The sequence below is a fragment of the Coturnix japonica genome, chromosome 9 (assembly GCF_001577835.2).
Source record: "Coturnix japonica isolate 7356 chromosome 9, Coturnix japonica 2.1, whole genome shotgun sequence".
Taxonomy (NCBI): Eukaryota; Metazoa; Chordata; class Aves; order Galliformes; family Phasianidae; genus Coturnix; species Coturnix japonica.
In genome coordinates this window covers 4,300,703-4,319,350 of record NC_029524.1, presented here as the reverse complement: position 1 = coordinate 4,319,350, position 18,648 = coordinate 4,300,703, and the positions used below count along the sequence as shown (strand labels likewise).

Below are 18,648 nucleotides of genomic sequence, written 5' to 3'. Positions count from 1 at the left end.
CTGTCTAAGTACTTGTCATCACGTATCGTAATGGCAAAGAGCTGGTTTCATTATAGTATGGTATGTTTGTTAGAGTGCGAACATATGGGTGACCTCTGGCTTTACTATGTGTTGAATCTAATGTGGGGATATGCCTTTGCAGGTGGTAGACATCATGAGAATGAATGTGGACAAGGTGCTAGAAAGAGACCAGAAGCTGTCAGAGCTTGACAACCGGGCAGATGCATTGCAAGCAGGTGCCTCGCAGTTTGAAACCAGTGCAGCCAAACTGAAGAGAAAATATTGGTGGAAAAATTGCAAGGTAAGGAGTATAAGGATCTCTTGTTAAGACATTACCTTGTTTTGCACATACTGGGACTTTGCTTGTAAGATGGGATCTTTAAGTGGTCTCTTCTTTTCAAGGGGAGAAGTAGGTACCTTGCTCTCTGTGTTGCATGACAATATGCCAAATAGTTTTGATCTCTACCAGATCTATTCTTTAGATCATTTCTGCAGTATATAATGTCTAGATCCAAATACTGATTCTTTAGTTGGTGTCTGCAAACAGGGATGTGAGAGTATTTCGTATACATTCAGGTGAGGGTTCTTTGTCAACCACAAAGCCCTACAGGGCATAGTGAATACCAGAAGCTGGAGAAAAGAAGCTTCTTCCTCGTGGGAGATGATTAGCCTCTTGATATTTCTTTAGGATGGTAAACTAACCAAAAGTTCACCTTACTTCCTATTTCTCTTCAGCACTATCTTTGATACTGACCACTGATGTCTACTCAAATAATAACGCCTGTTCCCAAAGAAGAATCAAAAATACATTTCCTAATATGTTGTTGCCTGCTTTATCTCTTCGGTCCACAGTGCTATGATGTGTAAAGCAAGGCAGAATATTCTGTTTAAATTACATACACAAGCACTCCAGAATGAAACAGATCTAGGTTAGGAACTCAACTAAACAGTTCCTCTGGGCCTGTTCTAAACTGTTACCCAGTTGTTCTGCCCAGCTGTGCAGGAAGCAGGGCATTCTGGACCTACAGACTCCGATTCTGAGCTAGGTTCACCTACACTGAATTCAGTCACTATAACAATCTATACCACACTAGACCTTCAAACCAACTCTCATTCTCCTTTCTTCATTGGCCCTTTCCCTTTATGCTGACAAACAGAACCCTTCTTTCTTTCCTATTATTTCCAGTCTTGGTTAAGTAGGGGGAGTAATAAATAGATTTTCTGAAAATCAACAGATTTCTCTGTCCTCTAGACACATGTTGGGAGGAATTAAGATCTTCATTCAAAATGTCCATATGCTTTTTAAAGTTATTATTATTCTTTCCATTCTCACTGGGCTAATGATGTGAATTGGACTGCAGCATCTCCAGTGTCCTCACAAGCATCCAGCAAATCTAATATAGGGGCCTCTAACTCAGTGCTGGTACATGCCTGTGCACAGCTGGCCCTGATGAATCTGCTCCTTCCTATCCAGTGAGATATTTCTAGGCTAATGTGCTGGAAACCACGCTGGCTAGTGTGGGCTACCTCTCAACAAAACCAGCAAAAATAACTGCTAGACATCAGACATCTCCAACTGCCTCTTTCCTGACTATGGAAACATGGTAAAAAGTGGTCAGGGTACTCCGGTATAAAGTGATACCTAGGATGAGAGAATCTCCCAAGTTAGAAGGGATCCACAAGAATCATTGAATTTAATTCCTAGCTCCACACAGGACCTCCCAGAATTCCAACTATATTTCTGAGAGCATTGTCCAAACACATCTTGAACACCTTCAGTGTGTGGCTTTGACTGCTGTCCTGGAAGCCAGTTCCAGTGCCAAACCATCTCCTTGGCTTCAAAGAACCTTCTCCTAACACCCAGTCTGAACCATGTGTGAATCCAGCCAGAGGGAACACATTTACTTAAGTCATATCTGGAGTTGTATTACTTTAGAAATGTATTTTTACTTTACTGCTGGAAATGGACAAATATGGTCATTGCATCTTAGCTGATGAGCAAGAGCTTGACAGCTTTAAGAGGAGAAGTCCATTGCTGGAGGTCAGCTCTTCCTAAAATTGACACCAAGTCTGGGGCCTTAAGAAATCTTCTACACTGAGTCTTTGCAAGAGGAAGGGGCACTCAGAAAGGGCTGCTAAATAAAAGCAAAAAATTCTACCATTGTATTTCATCTGAAAACCTGACTTTCTCTTTTTTTTCTCATAACTTTCTTTTTATAGATGATGATCATCCTTGGTGTAGTATGCACAATCATTCTCATTATAATTATAAGTGAGTAATTAATTTTCTCTTTCATTTGTGATCTGAATAGCTCTTTTACTTGTAAGTGCTGATGTATTAGAAAACAAAACAAAATTTAGAAGTATATAAAATATTTAAATAGATTAATTTGTGAAATTCCCCTTCGAGTGTCACGCTGTTATATGAGAATTACTGCAAGCTCATCGGACTCATATAGGTAGAATTTGTTGATATTTAATGTATTTTACATTAGCTTGTTATGTAACTACCCCAGGATTAAAGACTTGCCCTTTTCATGTTTGTATATCTTTCTAATGCAGACTCAGATATCTTAATTAGAATCAGGGCTACAGTCATAGTTGTTTCTAGTGAGAACAGTAATTGTTGAATTAGCTCATACCTATCACTAGGAGGGTGAAGGACTGCATGGCAAATGGGCATTTAATGAATCCCCTAATTCCCACCAAATCAGTTGAAATTTGAGATGTTGCTGCTTCTGAAAATCCCTTTGCCTCATACATACTTAAATATTGGTAAAAGATGATGCAAAGACACGCTGCTTTAATGTCTTTAAAGATCACCTCATTTTACATATTTATTGTAGGAAAGATAGTGTGTAAATGAATAATGGCAGTCATGCTGGTTGGGAGCCAGGGATCTCGTAATGACAGGAACTGAACATTTTATTTATGTAACCTCTGGGTTAGCAACAGCCGTTACATGACATAACAGTAATATGGCATTAACTCCAAAAAGGGAGATTTCTTGAGTTAGGTGATACAGATGGTAACCCAGAAGTGATTCACCGGGAGGCTGTGCTATGGATGGGAATTAATTCCCAGCTCTCAAATTACATGCTTCATCTTTGGCGTGTTTCCTTTTTCCCATTACTTCTGTAGAGATGGCTTACAGAATCACCTGTAAACATAACTAAATGGATTGAGATACATGTGGAAGTTTATTAATCTTATGAATGCTGGCACCAGAGTGACCCAGAGTGATTGTAGGGTTTCGTAACTCTAATACAGCAAGAATGAGAACTGGCTAGATATTAATTAACTATATTAACCAGGTACTCGAGGTGAGTGGCTTCAAGAGAAAGACAGGCCTTTGTTCTGAAGCTTAGTGCAGCAACCTGAGAAGACAGATGTGCAGCCATTAAATTGCTTGCTGTGCGTATATATATATATATATATATATATATAATTGAGCACTTTGTATCTTAACAAGAAAGTAAAATACAAGATAACTAATGATTTCTCCTTAAAAGTTAACTCTGAAATTATATATAAGTAATAACATTGTTTTTCTTCTGGTTTTAAATGCTGAATGCCTGTCTTGGTAAGTCTGGAAACAGAAGTAGCAAATTTGAGGTGCTTAGGTTGGGTTCAGAGTATTTAATCACAAACTTGGCCGTCACATCATCAAAGCAGAGTCGTGACTCTGTGTATTGAACTCAGTGGTATCTTCATGTACAGCAGTTCTCAAGTATGTATGTAAATTCAGCTATCATAAGTGTCCAAGTGGCTGCCATAGACAAGGCCTGTGATTGATGTGAATGTGAACATGATATCTACAGTACAGGGCTGGTTATGGACACAGATAAATGGAGTAGTTCCTCACAGTAAAAAGGAACAAACTACAATTGGTAACGTGATCCAAGCTGGGCTGCCTTTCATCTTGGTAGTGAGGCTCTAGAAAAATAGGCTGGCTGCCCAGTGAAGGAAGATTTACTCCATGGGGGACTACAAGTATTGATGGCGGTGGTTGCTCACATCAGCATCAGTCCTTGTCCTTTCTATTTCTGGAGCCAGTTTCCTTGCTTTCCACTCCAGTTCTCCCTCTGAATGCATTTTGGCATGGGAGTCACAGCTCTGTTCCAAGCAGGAAGGCACACTGTTTGTTAAACACTGTGCTCTTTCAGCAAAATATGTGCTACAGGTGTTTGCCATCCTGATAGAACAAGCTTCTCTGAGATAAAGCACAATGGTAACTCCATGCTAACTGATGTTGTATGTCTTATTTTTCCCCTTCTGCTTCTTTTCTCAGTTTATTTCTCCACTTGAAAAAATGAAGAAGGAAGACTTGGCACAACTTTGTTCATATCAACCAACAATATCAGTGTTCCTTTGTTGAACTCCGCTTTTTAATTCCTGGTGTCTTGGGATTTTTGCTTGTAATAACGTATAGGCATTCAGTGTGGTGTGTTTTGGAATTCTGTTGTTTCCACAAGAAACTGTACCAGCTAAATACTGCCAAGTAGTTCCATACACTGTCTTATCACTGTGTCTTAAAATGTGCACGCACTGACCTTCAGAAGCTGTAGTATATGAAAAGCATCCTAAATATCTTAGAATTGGAGAATGCAGCTATAGAGTTCTGGTGTAAGGGGACACTGTCAGGTGAGCTGGATCCAAAATTACGGTTTCAGCAGAAATGAGAGCCAAAATTCTTAGTCTGAGTACCTAAAGTTGTGTGGCAAAATCCACTATCAGATGCAGCTTTTTGAGGTAGCAAGTCCTTGCTACACTGGAGAGTGGTACTTGCAAATATTCATAGAATGAGTGAGACATCTCTACCTAGCCAACCAATCACATGTGGTTTTGAAATTAAATGTGATATCCGTTTAAAACATTGCCTGCAGAAAGCACGTAAGTCTGCATTTTATGGATTTAAAATTTCTCTTAGTTCTGAGCAACTAAGATGGCCTCAGTGTGAAAGACAGAATGACTGTATGATAACCAAGAAATGTTAGTTTGCACAATCTTGAAAAAGCTCAGTGAAATGCAAAAATGGTAATACAAGCACCATAAATAACCAAGATGCAGATTCTTGCTAAGAACTCAAGGCAGTGTTTGTCAGAATTCATTGAACTCTCCTGAATGACAAACCCCAATAGCCCTAACTTGAAGAATACAAATGACTTTGGCTTCCCATCACAATTGTAGGAAGCTGCTTCTGCACCATTTTTCAGAAATGGTTCCCTTGTGAGGCTCAGTTAAAAATCAGAAAGAAGATGCAGTAAACAGAAGGAACTGTAGAGACAGAGGCCAGGGAATGGAAATTGGAGGGTGCCTAGCAAAGCTTTCCTTCAGCAGAGGAAGGCAGAGAAACACTGTTCTAAACTGGAGGTGTTAGTAGGCTTGCTTACTATTTAATTTTTGTGTTTGTATAGTTTATAACCTATAACATCAGCTTAATAGAGTACTCAGCTCAGATATCTTTCATACATAAGCCAACATTTGATATAATTTAAGGAAAATATATGTTGCATTTTGGAGGAAAGTCGTATGCTATTGTTGTAAGGTTACGCCCAAGTGTTCAATTTCAACTTCTTTTGAAAATACCACACAGTTTGTTTTGAGGAGGATGCGAATAATATCCCGAGAGAATTATACCAATTTTAAATGTATCTACTTAAACTAGAAATGAATTTTCAGACTTTGAGCTGGGTGATCCTGACAGAGCCTTTTGAAGAGAAGATCTTCAGAATTTCTAAGAATTGCTGGATATTTATTTATTTATTTATTTATTTTAAAGAGTGTTGCCTATTATTTTTTTTCCCTGCAACTCTGTTAAGGCACATAAATAGTTATGTTAGCATTGAAGAGCATCTCTCTTGACACGATCTAAGACTGAAAAAAAGAGAGAACTGGACAAGTTTATTGCAGTAGATCTTAAGTAGAATTTTGTGGAGGGAATAAGCAATGATGAGTTGAATGGTTCCAGCTGCATTGTTTTTCTATCTACTTATTACTTCATTTTCATATGTATTGTTTCTTATTGTTAACTAGCAAGTGGCCATGGTCGTAATAAAAGTAACTTTCAAACATTAGTAACTTTCGAAGTTTCTAATGTACTTCTGGTATGCCTTGTTTGCTTTAGTTCATCATCTAAGTATATGAACTATTCTAAAATCCTCATGGTTCAGACAGACAGAAAATAATTCTGTTGTTAAAGGGCCTGACTTTGTGAAATGCTATGGTTGTGTGTAATTGAGCCTTTTTAGGAAAAAGAATAAGCTATCCAACTTCAGGATGCGTTTTAGACAATTAAGATACCTGGATAACTAACAGCTAGAAAGAATTATCTCCTGATGCCACCCATGCTCATGCTGAGCATGACATGATCCTCCCAGGGCTTCTCTACAAGAATACTGAAACATCTCATGAGACACAAATAGCTTTCACTGGAGATACTACAGTCAGTAAGGTTATATGATACAGATCCCTAATGTAGACAGTGCAATCTCTCATCAGTCTAAAGTGACTATTTATCTGATGTAAGCAACAGGTACACATGAAGAAGCTATGAAGACACAAAGTTAACAAAGGAAACTATAATGAATCTGTAAGGATGAAGAACTTGGTCCTCCGAGCTAATTAATCTCAAGTAATCAGAATGGGAGCTTTAGGGGACACCGGAAAAGATGAACTGCTGAATTTGTATTCGTTCCCCCTCAAAGTAGCAACTGATGGGGTTGACTACTAGCTGTTGGTAAGAATTTGCAAGAGTATAGTCATGAAACCTAGCCTCTAGTGGGCTGTAAAATGTTCATCAAGAGGCAGTTTCCTCATGTGTTCTAATAGATTTGCTAAATTAATGTTTTTAAATTGGTTACGCTACAGTATTTGCTAGCTGTACTGTTTGGTTGCAGTTGGTAAGCCATGTAACGTTTCTAATTTAGCCCAGGAAACATGAACAAGTATGTCCTTCTGCATTGTATAGGCTTGGAGTCTTACTGCTCCTTCAGATTGTTAATTATCTCACAGTGAGAATATGGTAATAGAGAACAGTTTAAGGTCATGGATTGTGAAACACCAGCACATACACATAGAGTAATACAGAGGACAATCTATATAAACACAGTTGGAGATCTTATTTGTGTTTAAGCCAGGATTGATTTGTTTTTCAGTCACCTCCTTTACATTTAAAACGTCCCTTCATAATTACAACTCCCTATATGTAATAGCAAATTTCCCATATAAAGGTTAACTCATTCTTCTTTAGTCAGCACTGGCTAGAATTTCAGTTACTGAGTGGAATTTAAACTATGACTCTTCATGACTAATTACTGCCCAGGCTCAGGCTGGTAAAAAGGCACAAAGGAACTCCCTTTTATCTACTTCACGGCAAGCCCTCAGGAGACTGCAAGGCTGATTAACTTATGATTGCCATCCTGGGGACCAAATTGAAGACTTCTCTGGCTGGAAGCTTTAGCTAGAGTTTTCATAGCTTTAGTTTTATTTTGGTAGCTTTAGCTAGAGTTAGACAACACAAGAGACTTGCATGCTCAGTATTTATAAGAAGTATTTACTCTTCCCCCGATTTTTGTGCTACAGCTGCACTGCTGGCAAGATAATGGCATTCAGAAACGGCATTGCTGAAATGGGTAGTTAGGAGCTAGTCTGTGTTTGTGTCATAACTGCTTTTTAGTTTGCACATCAATATGTGAAGCTTAAGTAGTGTTATTCACAGCCACTCTTCACAGAGTAGTAAAGTCCTGCCTGGTCATTATACCTTCTTCCTTCTAATTTAGCTCACCTTGAAATAACATATGAAATAACATATAACATGTCTCTAAACCTAAATATCTGGAATGCAGAACTTGTGGGAGTAAGTAGTGTGGAAGCCCAAACAGACACTTGACCTGCTTTTCACCTGGCCACATTATGTAACAGCACAGTCAGTCCAACATAGTTCAACATAATCCAATATTATTAAATGGAGGAGGGAGAACCTGATAAAGATACTGAATGTAACCTAGCATCTGTAGACAAGAAATGATTTCAAAGTTTGACTTTTAAAGCTGGTACTTCAGTTCCATTGAAAGCTGTATGAAGTAAGGCCTGGAACAGTTCAGGCGAGTAAAATACAATTTTCTTTTTAAAGAGTTATCTACAATAAGTGATTTAAACATCAGCATTGACGGAAGGATATGACAATTGTAACTGTTTAAGGAACTACTTTGAACAGCTACTGTTTGCTGTGAGTTTTTTTCTTGGTTAGCAAGACCTTTTGAAATTCTTCATTTGCTGCGTCTTATTCCTGTTCCTGATTCTCCAACAGTCCTTCCCATAACCTTCTCAACAATCAAGCTACTTTTTGTCTAAATGGGTTTTAGCTCTTATAAGCAAGTTCATGATTCTGACACATCTTTTAAGAGCATGCATGTAAAACGGTGATGTCTGTTTCTCTGAAGTGCACCTGTCACGGCAGACTGAACTTTTTTTTTGGAAGGAATTTTTGGAAGCTCGGGTGTTAACTGAAGTCTTTCTACTTGCGTGAAGTTTTTTTTTTCTCTGTCCTACGGGAGGTTGTGGACCCAGTGGGTGTATGTATAATTTATTATTATTTCATGGCAGTGCTCATGTTGGTGCTAGATCTGCCAGGTCTTCACAAAACAGATTAGAGGGCAACTGAGTGTGACCGAGGGCTTACATCTTGACCCCACCTCTCCTGCCTTTTAAGCAGTAACCATATTAGGCAATGGGCTCACTCCCAATGTACATAGAGAGTATTGGAGAAAGGTCTCACAGAGGACAAAGTCTCTTAGGTCTGGATTCAGACCTGAATCTGACCTGACCTGAACCTTAGGACAGTAACAGATTTAACCTTTGGGTTCCCTGTGTAGACGGAGGAGTTGAGATGCTCTTCTTGGCAGTTATTCTCCCCAGCTGATTTAGGGCTCTTTTGTTAGATGGAATTTATTTGAGTTTGTGTTTCTCCATGCTAGCTGAAGTACAAGCAACCTCAAAGACCTTTCTTTAAAAGCTAGAACCAAAAAGTTGAAGACTGTTCGAAAAAAGCAACTGTATTGTGAGAAATAATTGGCTGAATGAAGACGTCTTAGATGGTGGCTGTTATTTCAGTAGCAATACTAGATTGAGATGTCTAAAACAGTCAAACCAGAACCTCACATTTTTTTCCATCTTTTCTCTTTCAGAAATTATTCTCTATTCCACTTCAAGATTTTCTTCTTCAATTAGCTTCCCTTCCTTTATTTCATTAATTTATGTTTGCATTGATGTTCTCTGTGGCTTTTTTTTCTCCATTGAGAATCACGTCAGATTCTCAAAATCAGATGAAGACCGTCACATGCATAAAAAGAGATCTGAGCCACCCAAGTAATTTACCTTTTTTCCCAATGCACTGACATTTAAAAGCTACATCTTACAATAAAGCAAAACTGTGGCAGTCTGATTACAAGCAGGTTTTGGTAAACACTTGATTATTTAACAATGAGTCATTTCTGCAGTAACCTCATTCTGTCATGACTGTATCACATCTGCTAGCTCTCCAGAGCAAAAATCATAACCTGTACTGGTTTAAAACATGAATACAGCCTCATGGTTCATATGTAACACTCTATTCAAGCAAAGAAGCCATGTGCTGTAAGTTTAAAAGGGCAAATAATTTATTTTCAAAGAGAAAATACCATAGAGAACAACAAATATAATTATGAAAGGCTGTCCATTCTTTAGCTATTCTCCCAGTAGCTGGCTTCACCATTATTCTTCAAGTCTTTGTTCTCTTTTAAAGCCTTTGTGTTTTTGGAGCGTAATGTATTTGGAGCATAGCATATTGGGGCTAGGGTTGTTCTGCTGCCCCATGAATTGACTCCCTGCCTTCTGTCCTGTAGTTATTGTTGACCTCAATCATAGCTGAGTTAGGCCTGAGTGGAGAACAGCCTCCTTCCCATAACACCCTGTTGTCCTCAAACTAGTCCCTACTGATGGGACAAGAACACTGAAGGCAGAGTATGGCTCTTGGGTCTTAATTCAGTTCAAAATGATGTGAAGGTGCAGAATGCTCCTGGCTGCTAGACAACAGCATTTCTGATAAACTACTTTGATTGTAACAGTGTAGTTTTAATTAATTTTTTAGTATTCCTTGTAACAGTAATTCTGCCAGTTTTGTTGGAAGACAGAGGAAATGGCAATTTAAGGATGGTGTGATAATGACAAAGTAGTAAATTGGGAAATGGTTTAAGTGAAATGTAGTCAACATTCCGTAACCTCCTTGGAGAGCCTGTATTTAAGAGCACCACTTTATGTTAAAACTAAGCTGGTCTAGTCTGTAAGTATATATATACTAGTACTTCAAATGAGGTAGTTGAATTTACTTCCTTTCACTTTTTTCTTGGAAATACAGGAGACATACACAGTAATGATTTAGGTGTTATTGTTGCAAGGAGATGTACCACCCCAAGGCATGCTGCTCATGTGCTGCAGAAGTGCTCAAGGACTTGAGTCAAATAAGGGCTCCAGAGTGATTGGTGCATTAAATATACATCTCTTTTGCTGTACACAACTTCAGTTTGCCAGTAATGGCATCTTTTTGACACAGCATAATCATTTTGCTTATCCTCATTCCACTCTAATATCTATTCTTTTCCACTATTAAATGGTCAATGGAAAGGACAGAAAAACTCTGTGCTGAATCCAATACATTTTTTGACACTGTGGACATGTGGTGGTGGTGGTTTGAGCTTTTGGAAAAAAAAGAGTTTAAGATTTATTTAGAGCAAGACCAAATAATGTCCTATCTCCTTCCTTTTAATTCTTCAAGCTTTCTTTCCTCTAATAGGAATAACCAGTTATTTGTTTTCAATTGTCATTTTAAAAAACTAAACTCCAGTCCAAACCTTTAATCGCATCCTTTTAAAGGCCATACAGTAGTGCTAAGCTATGTAGCACTGAGTTCAAAAAGGATCTGGAAGCCTTTGCTGAGAAAAGCATCTCTGACCTCATAGGCTCAACCGTACTGGGCAAGAAATTGTGATCTGTGCCTCTATAGAAAACATTCTATACATGTTATTAAATGTTAATGTTATTAAAGCTATCTGGGAAGGAAAGAAGTGTTGTGGAGACCAGGAAATTTGTTAAAGTGCTCTACCTGGAGGTCAGTGGAAGTTAGTTTATAAATGATGAAATTCCACATACATTTTGATGCTTAAATTGTGACGATGTTTGATATTACTGTATTTTTCTGTGGGTGGTGATTTTTTTTTCTGAAGTGGTGAACATATTTTCCAAGAATACTGTATACATTTGTAACACGTATGTTTGTGCCAATAAATCTTGTTTTAAATAGATGTTTTTGTTTTGTTTCTATTCTGAATGCACACACTTAAGCAAAGTTAAGCAGTTTCAGCTTTCATTCCCTCTCTGTGTTGTATGCATTAAGATTTTCTAATTCACCCTGAATTGTTATATATTCAGTCTAACAGAAAAGTAAAAAACTTCATTTGTAAGACAACAATGAAATCCATGTACAAAAAAGGAGAAGGTAGGCAATGGAAACAGTAGTATAATCATTAAAGAATTGCCATTAAAGAGAAGCATGTGAGAAAAGGTATTTATTACATTTGACCCTGTTCTTACTTTTCCCTATGGAGAAATATATTTCTTGTTAATAAAGCACAGTTAACTAAGGGAACTCATTGCCACAGAGTTTTGCTAGTTCAGGAATTTTGTGTATTTTAGATGCATTTTTAAATGGAAAAAGAAGGATTTTTTTTGTGAGAGCAATACATACTTTCAGGATCATCTTCCACTCTAACTTGAAACAGCTGATGCTTGCAACTAGTGTGATGGCTTAATGGGGCACAGCAGCCATTACCATCCTTATCACTAATGAGTGATTGAGCTCTTAGAAGGGAGAAGAGTTGAAAGCTGTTTTTGTTCCCTCCTGGTGACTACATCTACACTTTAAAAGATATAAGCATCACAGGTAGCTGGATAGTTTTAGATTGCTCTACATCTTGGTGCATATGGGATATCATTCAGTAATTTTAAATCTCCTGCAAATCATCTCAATGCGTATGAAGGCGTGGTGTCATCTCCCCACCTAGACACACCAGAACAGGTAATACCAAAATGTGTCAGTGCTCTTTTAGTAAAACAACAGCTTTTTCCTTGGTAACTTTTAGTGTGCCTGGCAAAAAACTGGAAGCAAGATGATTGCTAGGAAGAAGTAATTGTTGATTTTTTTTCATACAATGCATATTCTCATCTATGTGAAATAGCATATAAGGTCTGAGAGTGAATTAAGCTGTGTGGTGCATGTAAATGTGATATTGAAGAACACAGGAAACTGATCAAAGCCAAAATAAGGTTTATGCTAAGAAATCCTGTTAGCTCTCTTACAGTCAGGTTAGGTAAGTTAGCTCAGTTTTGTTGAAAGACAATGGTTCTATTTCCAATTTTCCAGCTTACATGGAATTCTAATAAGTGATGAAATCAAGTAAAAATGAAATTATAAGTAGTGGAGAGATTGTGGAGAAAATAGTAGGACTAGTAAGTGTATATGAAAAATTGAGTGTATTTTTGTATGCTGTCTGGATAGCAGTTTTGCATAATTCACAGAAGTTTGGGGAGAAAAAAGGGCTGTTTGGGGGATTTATTAAGTTAACAGGGTAAACAGCTCTGGGATGTGCTTGTGCTTCAGAATATAGTTAGAAGACAAAACAAACCTTGAAGTGACCACATACACTTAGCTTTCTGAGCTGAACCACCTGGAGGTAAGTGAATGAACACAATGCTTTTAAGTGCTCATGATGTACTTAAAATTTCAAAAAAAAATCTCACAATTTAGGAAAAATGTAAAAAAGGTTAGAACTGCAATGTGAAGATAAAAAACCTTTGATCTTATGACTACTAGAGCTCTATATGAAGCATAAGCCAGGTAGTAATGATGACTAAAATATATATATATGTGTGTATATATATATATATATATATATATATATATATATATGTATATTTGCTTTCTGAGACCTTTCAAATCTAGAGAATGTAACCTTGTAATGGCAGCTATTATGAGAAGCTCTTACACCTACAAATATTAACACATATTACTGTGGGAATTTCCTGGTATCAATGGCACTCAGTTAAAACTGTTTTAAGACAACTTGAATGACTCTGCAGAAAAAACACCCTTTCTTTCTCCCTCAGCACCAAACAGTCTAATTATAATTTAACAGCCATTAGCTGAACTACTTAATAATGCAGGTAAGCCTGGCTTTTCTACTTTCCATTGGCCATATTACCTCTTTATTGTGTTGAATGTAGTCAGTGGATTTGGGAATTAAATTTCTAGTGCTTATCTAGGTTGTTCCTTCCTACTAGACAATGTACAATACATACTGCTACTTACATACTCTGAGTTAGCCTCAAAAAAACACCTGCTCCATAGCCCAGCTTCACCAGGAGCCTGGAAAGGATGCCTGGATGAGCAATGATGGAGTCAGGAAAGCCAAGGCACAGATGGAACTGAACTTGGCAAGGGATATGAAAAACAGGTGAAGTCTCTGGTGACTGGAAAAAGGGAAATATCACTCCCATATTCAAGAAAGGGAGGAGAGAAGGCTTGGGGAAGTACAGGTTACTGAGCCTCACACCTGTGCCTGGAGGATCATGGAATGGATCTTCCTGGAGGAGGTGTTAAGGCACATGTGAAAGCAGGAGATGAGCCGAGACAGCCAGCATGGCAGGGTGGAGATTTTCAAGAAATGTGTTGATGTGGCACTTAGGGATATGCCTTAGTAGGTATGGTGAGCATGCATTGACTTGATGATCTTGTAAGTCTTTTCCAACCTTAATTATCCTATGATTCTATAGTTCTGTGATTCCTTTTTCATCCTAGCAGTCTGTTTCTGCACACCTGCCAGTTCCACCACTTATGACCACTAAATGCTTTATGTTTTCATTGACTTTTAAGGTAAACTGAAACATCTTACAGGCATATTAGTACTACTTACAACTGTAATTATTACAATTACTTACAGTATTTAACATTGTCAGTGCCACCTCTGCCTCCATGGCAGTCATCTTGATATTATACTCATTGTTTCATTTAATCTCTTACTTCTACAGTTTGGGGCAATTAAAAAAAATATAATTAGTGAAACTACTGAAAACAATATCTTTAAGGATGAATTCCATCTAAATCCTCCTGCTTCTATCAGCAGAAGTTTTAGTGTTTTCTGTTTCACTCAAGAGTACAAGGCCCGAGGAATTAATTCCCCCCACACTACATCAACTCCCCCCAGTATTCATATACAAAAAGCAAATCTTTCTTCCTGCATAGGCATTTCTTGACCACTCAAGCTATAATCACTTTGAACACTAATGCCAGTTGCAAATGAGATGCCCAGGTTTGTCAGGTAGATGGAAGAAATACAGTAGCAGCCTTTGCTGAGGATTAGAAATGGTGTTTCTGGGGAGATAGAGGTAAAAACAGGATGCTCAAGGCCTGTCTATAATCTAGATGATGAACTAACCCACGTATTGATCTTCAGCTCAGCCTAGAATTTAAAGCCCTATGGAGTAAGAACCCAAGCTGGTTCTGTTTAAGTAGCGTTGCTGTATTTCTGTGGTGCTGTGTCCATTAGGAGCTGCCCTTGGCTGTATATGAATTTATCAGCTCTTGTGCAGGAGGATACTGAAGTGTTTTCTGATGACATTGTTTTACAGACATTCCAGTGTCTGGATTTTACCACAAAATAATCTTTTGACAGTTAGAACATTAATACACAATCAAGAGCAGTGTGAACTCTTCTTGTTCAGCCTAGTATGACTGTATAACACATCAAAATTACACCACGTGTACCTAAAACTAGGAGAGCAAAAAGGTACGTGATCATAAAGCGAGCCTTTCAAACACAAAACCTGCTTGCTCTCGTTTGACCCAGGCAAAAGGGAGAAGTCGAGCCTCAGAATATCTTTAATTGGCAGTTTCTATTCCTGATTGTTTTCCCTGTGAGACCTTAGAGAATCTGTGGGAGCTTCCAGAACTCTCCCCTTAATGTGCTGGCAAAACCAGACACATCGTAATGCAGTGTCAGAATGAAGACTGTCTTTTAAAATTCGTTTTCTTTAAAACAATTTAACATTTTAACAATTTAATTTCTTTAAAACAGCGGCCCGCAGTGAGCCTGAGCTGGGCTCCCCCTGCTGCGCGTCGCGGGGGATGCCCGGCGGTAGGAGCCACGTTCGAAACAAATGCAGTCTCAATTTGCCTGCACGGAATTAACCTGCACGGTCTGCCCCTCAGGTTAAGCATTGTGCTGTTATTGGTATTGATTGTAACACTTTTCAGGTTGTTCTTCTCCAGTACGTCAGTTAATTCAGACTCCTTTCGGATTTCTCAGGTGCTCTCAAACTTAGTGTTTTGGGGAGTATGATTTTTGGCGTTGTCTCATCTGTTCTCTCTGCACCACCCCGCAGTGACCTGTTCTCTGTTTGTGATGCTGTGTGAAATTCCTCTCTCCCTCTTGCCCGGGCTGTTATGCCACAAGTCATTTCACTTAAGTTCCCCACTTTCTCTATTTAAAAAAAAAATCACTGATAAGATGTGGGGCCTGGCCATAATGATGGTGCTTGTTGACCATCAGTCTTTGTATTCTCTTGATGCTTCCAGGTTTGCCTCTGATATTTTTAAGTTCAGTATTGCTCAGGATGACTGATTATGTTGCCTCATTTGTCCTCGATAAATTCTCAATTCCTTTTTTTCTTTCTTTCTTTTTCTTAATTCTTATTTAAAGTATGTAACTTAAATACACCTTAGAAGGGAAAGCACTGAATTTCTCATGTATACTAGGTCTTTCCTGTGCTCTCTTGCAAGCACATCAGTGTGGAGAAGTACCTGTTAATCCCTACGTAGAGTCAATGTGAAACATGTTGCCCACAGCTGTCTATATAAAGGCTCCCTGTGTCGTGTGCTGTAATGGGAACGAGCTCACCAGTTGAATAGAGCTACTGAGCCAGTTACGGATGTAGTCTGACAATCATAGAACAAACATGACTCATTTAAGAACGTTCCCTACCTTCCCTTCTAATGAGTGGTTTCACCACAGTCAGTAAACTAGAACTGAAGGGAGAACAAAGAGTTCTGCAGGCAGCTCCACAGTGTTCTCGCACGCCACCTGCCCTGCTGCAGGAATATGTCTGACATGTTAATAGAGCCAACTGCCCTTCCATATTTACCTCCCCACTGGTGTCCCAGCCCCCACAACGGAACCACCTCTAGCAGCAGATACTAACATGTTCATGCTATGGGTGGGTGTAGTGCAGTTTTCAAATGGATTGCATTACTGGTCTCCCTATCCAATTTATTTTACTGTTATCCACCAAAACACTGTGTACATACATTTGCATTCTGTAATTGACATTCACTTTAACTCAATGTGAATCTGAAGGTTTGAGTCACAGTTACTTGTAACTTCATGGTGTTGTGTGGAGTGCCATATCTCTGGCCTTGAGCACTGATCTGTGCTCTAATGATCAAGTTTGAAAAGAGGAAAAGTCTTTTAGATGGTGGCATAAGGTCCTTTAATTGCATTTTAGAACTTGAAAAGAGGTATTGTGTCAGTGGATGGAGTTAGTGTATGAAGAAAAAAGAAGTCGATTCATTGGCCGGTAGGCTACAGTGAAGTATCAAATCTGCCATTTCAAAACCTTACCATGTTTTGGTTTGCTTTCTGAGTGCCTTGAAGAGTAGAATGCGTGTCTAACCAGAACACCTCAAGTTCTGCTGGTACTGAGACCCATCTTCTTAATTCCACTGTCAGCAGGCTTCAATTGGCCTGGCTGAATTGTAAATTTCAACTTGCAGGTAAGAAGGAACTGATGACATTGTTTTTCAATTAATTCAGTAATAGGTAACTTACTAGGTAGGATTCATGGGGGAAGGAAAAAAAAGGTCTGGCAAAATGAAGATTTGCCATCCACGCAACAAGAAGAGGGGTGCACATGCCTTGGAATAATTCAGGTTGGATGAGTACAAATGACAACACTTAGCAGCTAAATCTGATTAACAGCTGAAGTAGATGACAACCTAGCATTTAAATACAAGTTCTTTAGTTCAGTTTAAACATGTTGCTTTTTTTGCTCTTCTTTCCCTCATCTAGGTAACTCAGGCTAGTGAATCCCAGTGAAACATAACAAAGTGAAGATTAAAAAAAAAAATTCTGCAGGGGAAAATTACCATTTTGCAACTAGAGGTATGGGAACATACAAGGAGACACTTCAGCCAGCTCACTAGGCACCACCAGTCTGGACACCACCACCTGCAAAGACTGCAGTACAGGCTGGCCTTCCCACACCTGCCTTGAGCTAAGCAGCTGAAGGAAGGCTCTCCCAGCAGCTTTAGCACAGTGGGCTCAATGTCTGAGCACTGACTGTGCTTCTTGTGTGGGCCTTGTATGCACGCTGGACTTTGTAGCAACCCAGATAGTTTCCAGTATTTTAAAGCTGGACTGGATGTGCCTTCATAGGCTGACACTATAATGCAGACTTACTGTAAGTCTGCCCAAGTCAGTTTTCACTGCACATTATTCATTTAAAAAACACCAAGAAGCTATTACTACAAAAGAGGCATCCGCCTCCCTAACTAGCACTGCTTTCTGCAGTGTCTAATGAGGCCAGCAAATGCTACCAATGTTATTAGCAACAATAGCCAGCTAGTAATGATCATGAAAGAGCAGGACCGGGGACACAGAATAATCATTGTAATTTACCCAGGTGGATAAAAGGCAGCAAGGCAACTGGATATATATTCTCAGACCCACTAGAAAAAAAAAATCCCAAAGCTTTCCCAGATTTCTACCCAGACACCAAAGAAATGATGAGCCCTACACCATTTTTATAATTGCCTACAGGAGGAATGTGTCATCGCTTTGCTTTTATAAAGGTAAAATTATGTTCACTCTTTTGTTGTTGTTCTACCTACCTCCTTTTTCTCAACTATATTTCCTCACTTTCCTGCAGCACAGTGTTTCATTATGAAAACAGCTTTTCCTCTACTGAACAACATTAGCTAGTGTTACTTAGGATTACTAATTCCTGCTTTCCTTTTATACCCTTTGACCTTTATCCTTTAAGAAATGAAAGAGTTTGGGTTTGCTGGTTTGTCTTTTTTCCCTTTTGGTTGAATTAGACTGCTTCTTTATGCTCTTTTAATGCGTGGTTACACAACAGAAGCATTGAATTCCAAAGTTCTGCTACAGCTAATAGAGCATCACATGTTAGAAACAGATTGAATGTTTCATTATGGCAATAAGTTTTATGTGTATATATACATATATATTTTCTATATAAATAAGGCTTAGATGACTACTTTCTTTGCTTCTCCCTGCTTGGTTGTCTCTCCCCATTCATCTAATAATTGTGGATGTATTGGCCACTGTCTACAAACGTGACAAAGATATTACAACTATATAATTTTCTGAGAAAACACATAGCTGGGAAATCAGGTAGATGAGGAAAATCTCCCTAGGGCTGCACTGAGGAAAGGCTGGTAGTAAAGCTCAGACCAGTTAAGCATCAAATGATCCACAACAATGGGAAAAATTCTGCACTTTTCATGTTTCAGTTACTGTCTTCTTTTGAGCACGTTCTCAA

The 18,648-nt window shown here is 38.6% G+C and overlaps 1 protein-coding gene across 1 annotated transcript in view; it reads left to right on the top strand.

Moving 5' to 3' along the window:
- Positions 1 to 11,339, top strand: part of LOC107317966 (vesicle-associated membrane protein 2-like) — a 42,027-nt gene extending 30,688 nt beyond the window's left edge. The window contains exons 3-5 of the mRNA XM_015871228.2: positions 143 to 301; positions 2,221 to 2,272; positions 4,292 to 11,339. Coding sequence (XP_015726714.1) covers positions 143 to 301; positions 2,221 to 2,272; positions 4,292 to 4,308 — 228 coding nt within the window. The 3' untranslated portion in view covers positions 4,309 to 11,339. The remainder of the gene's footprint in view (positions 1 to 142; positions 302 to 2,220; positions 2,273 to 4,291) is intronic.
- Positions 11,340 to 18,648: the final 7,309 nt, after the last annotated feature.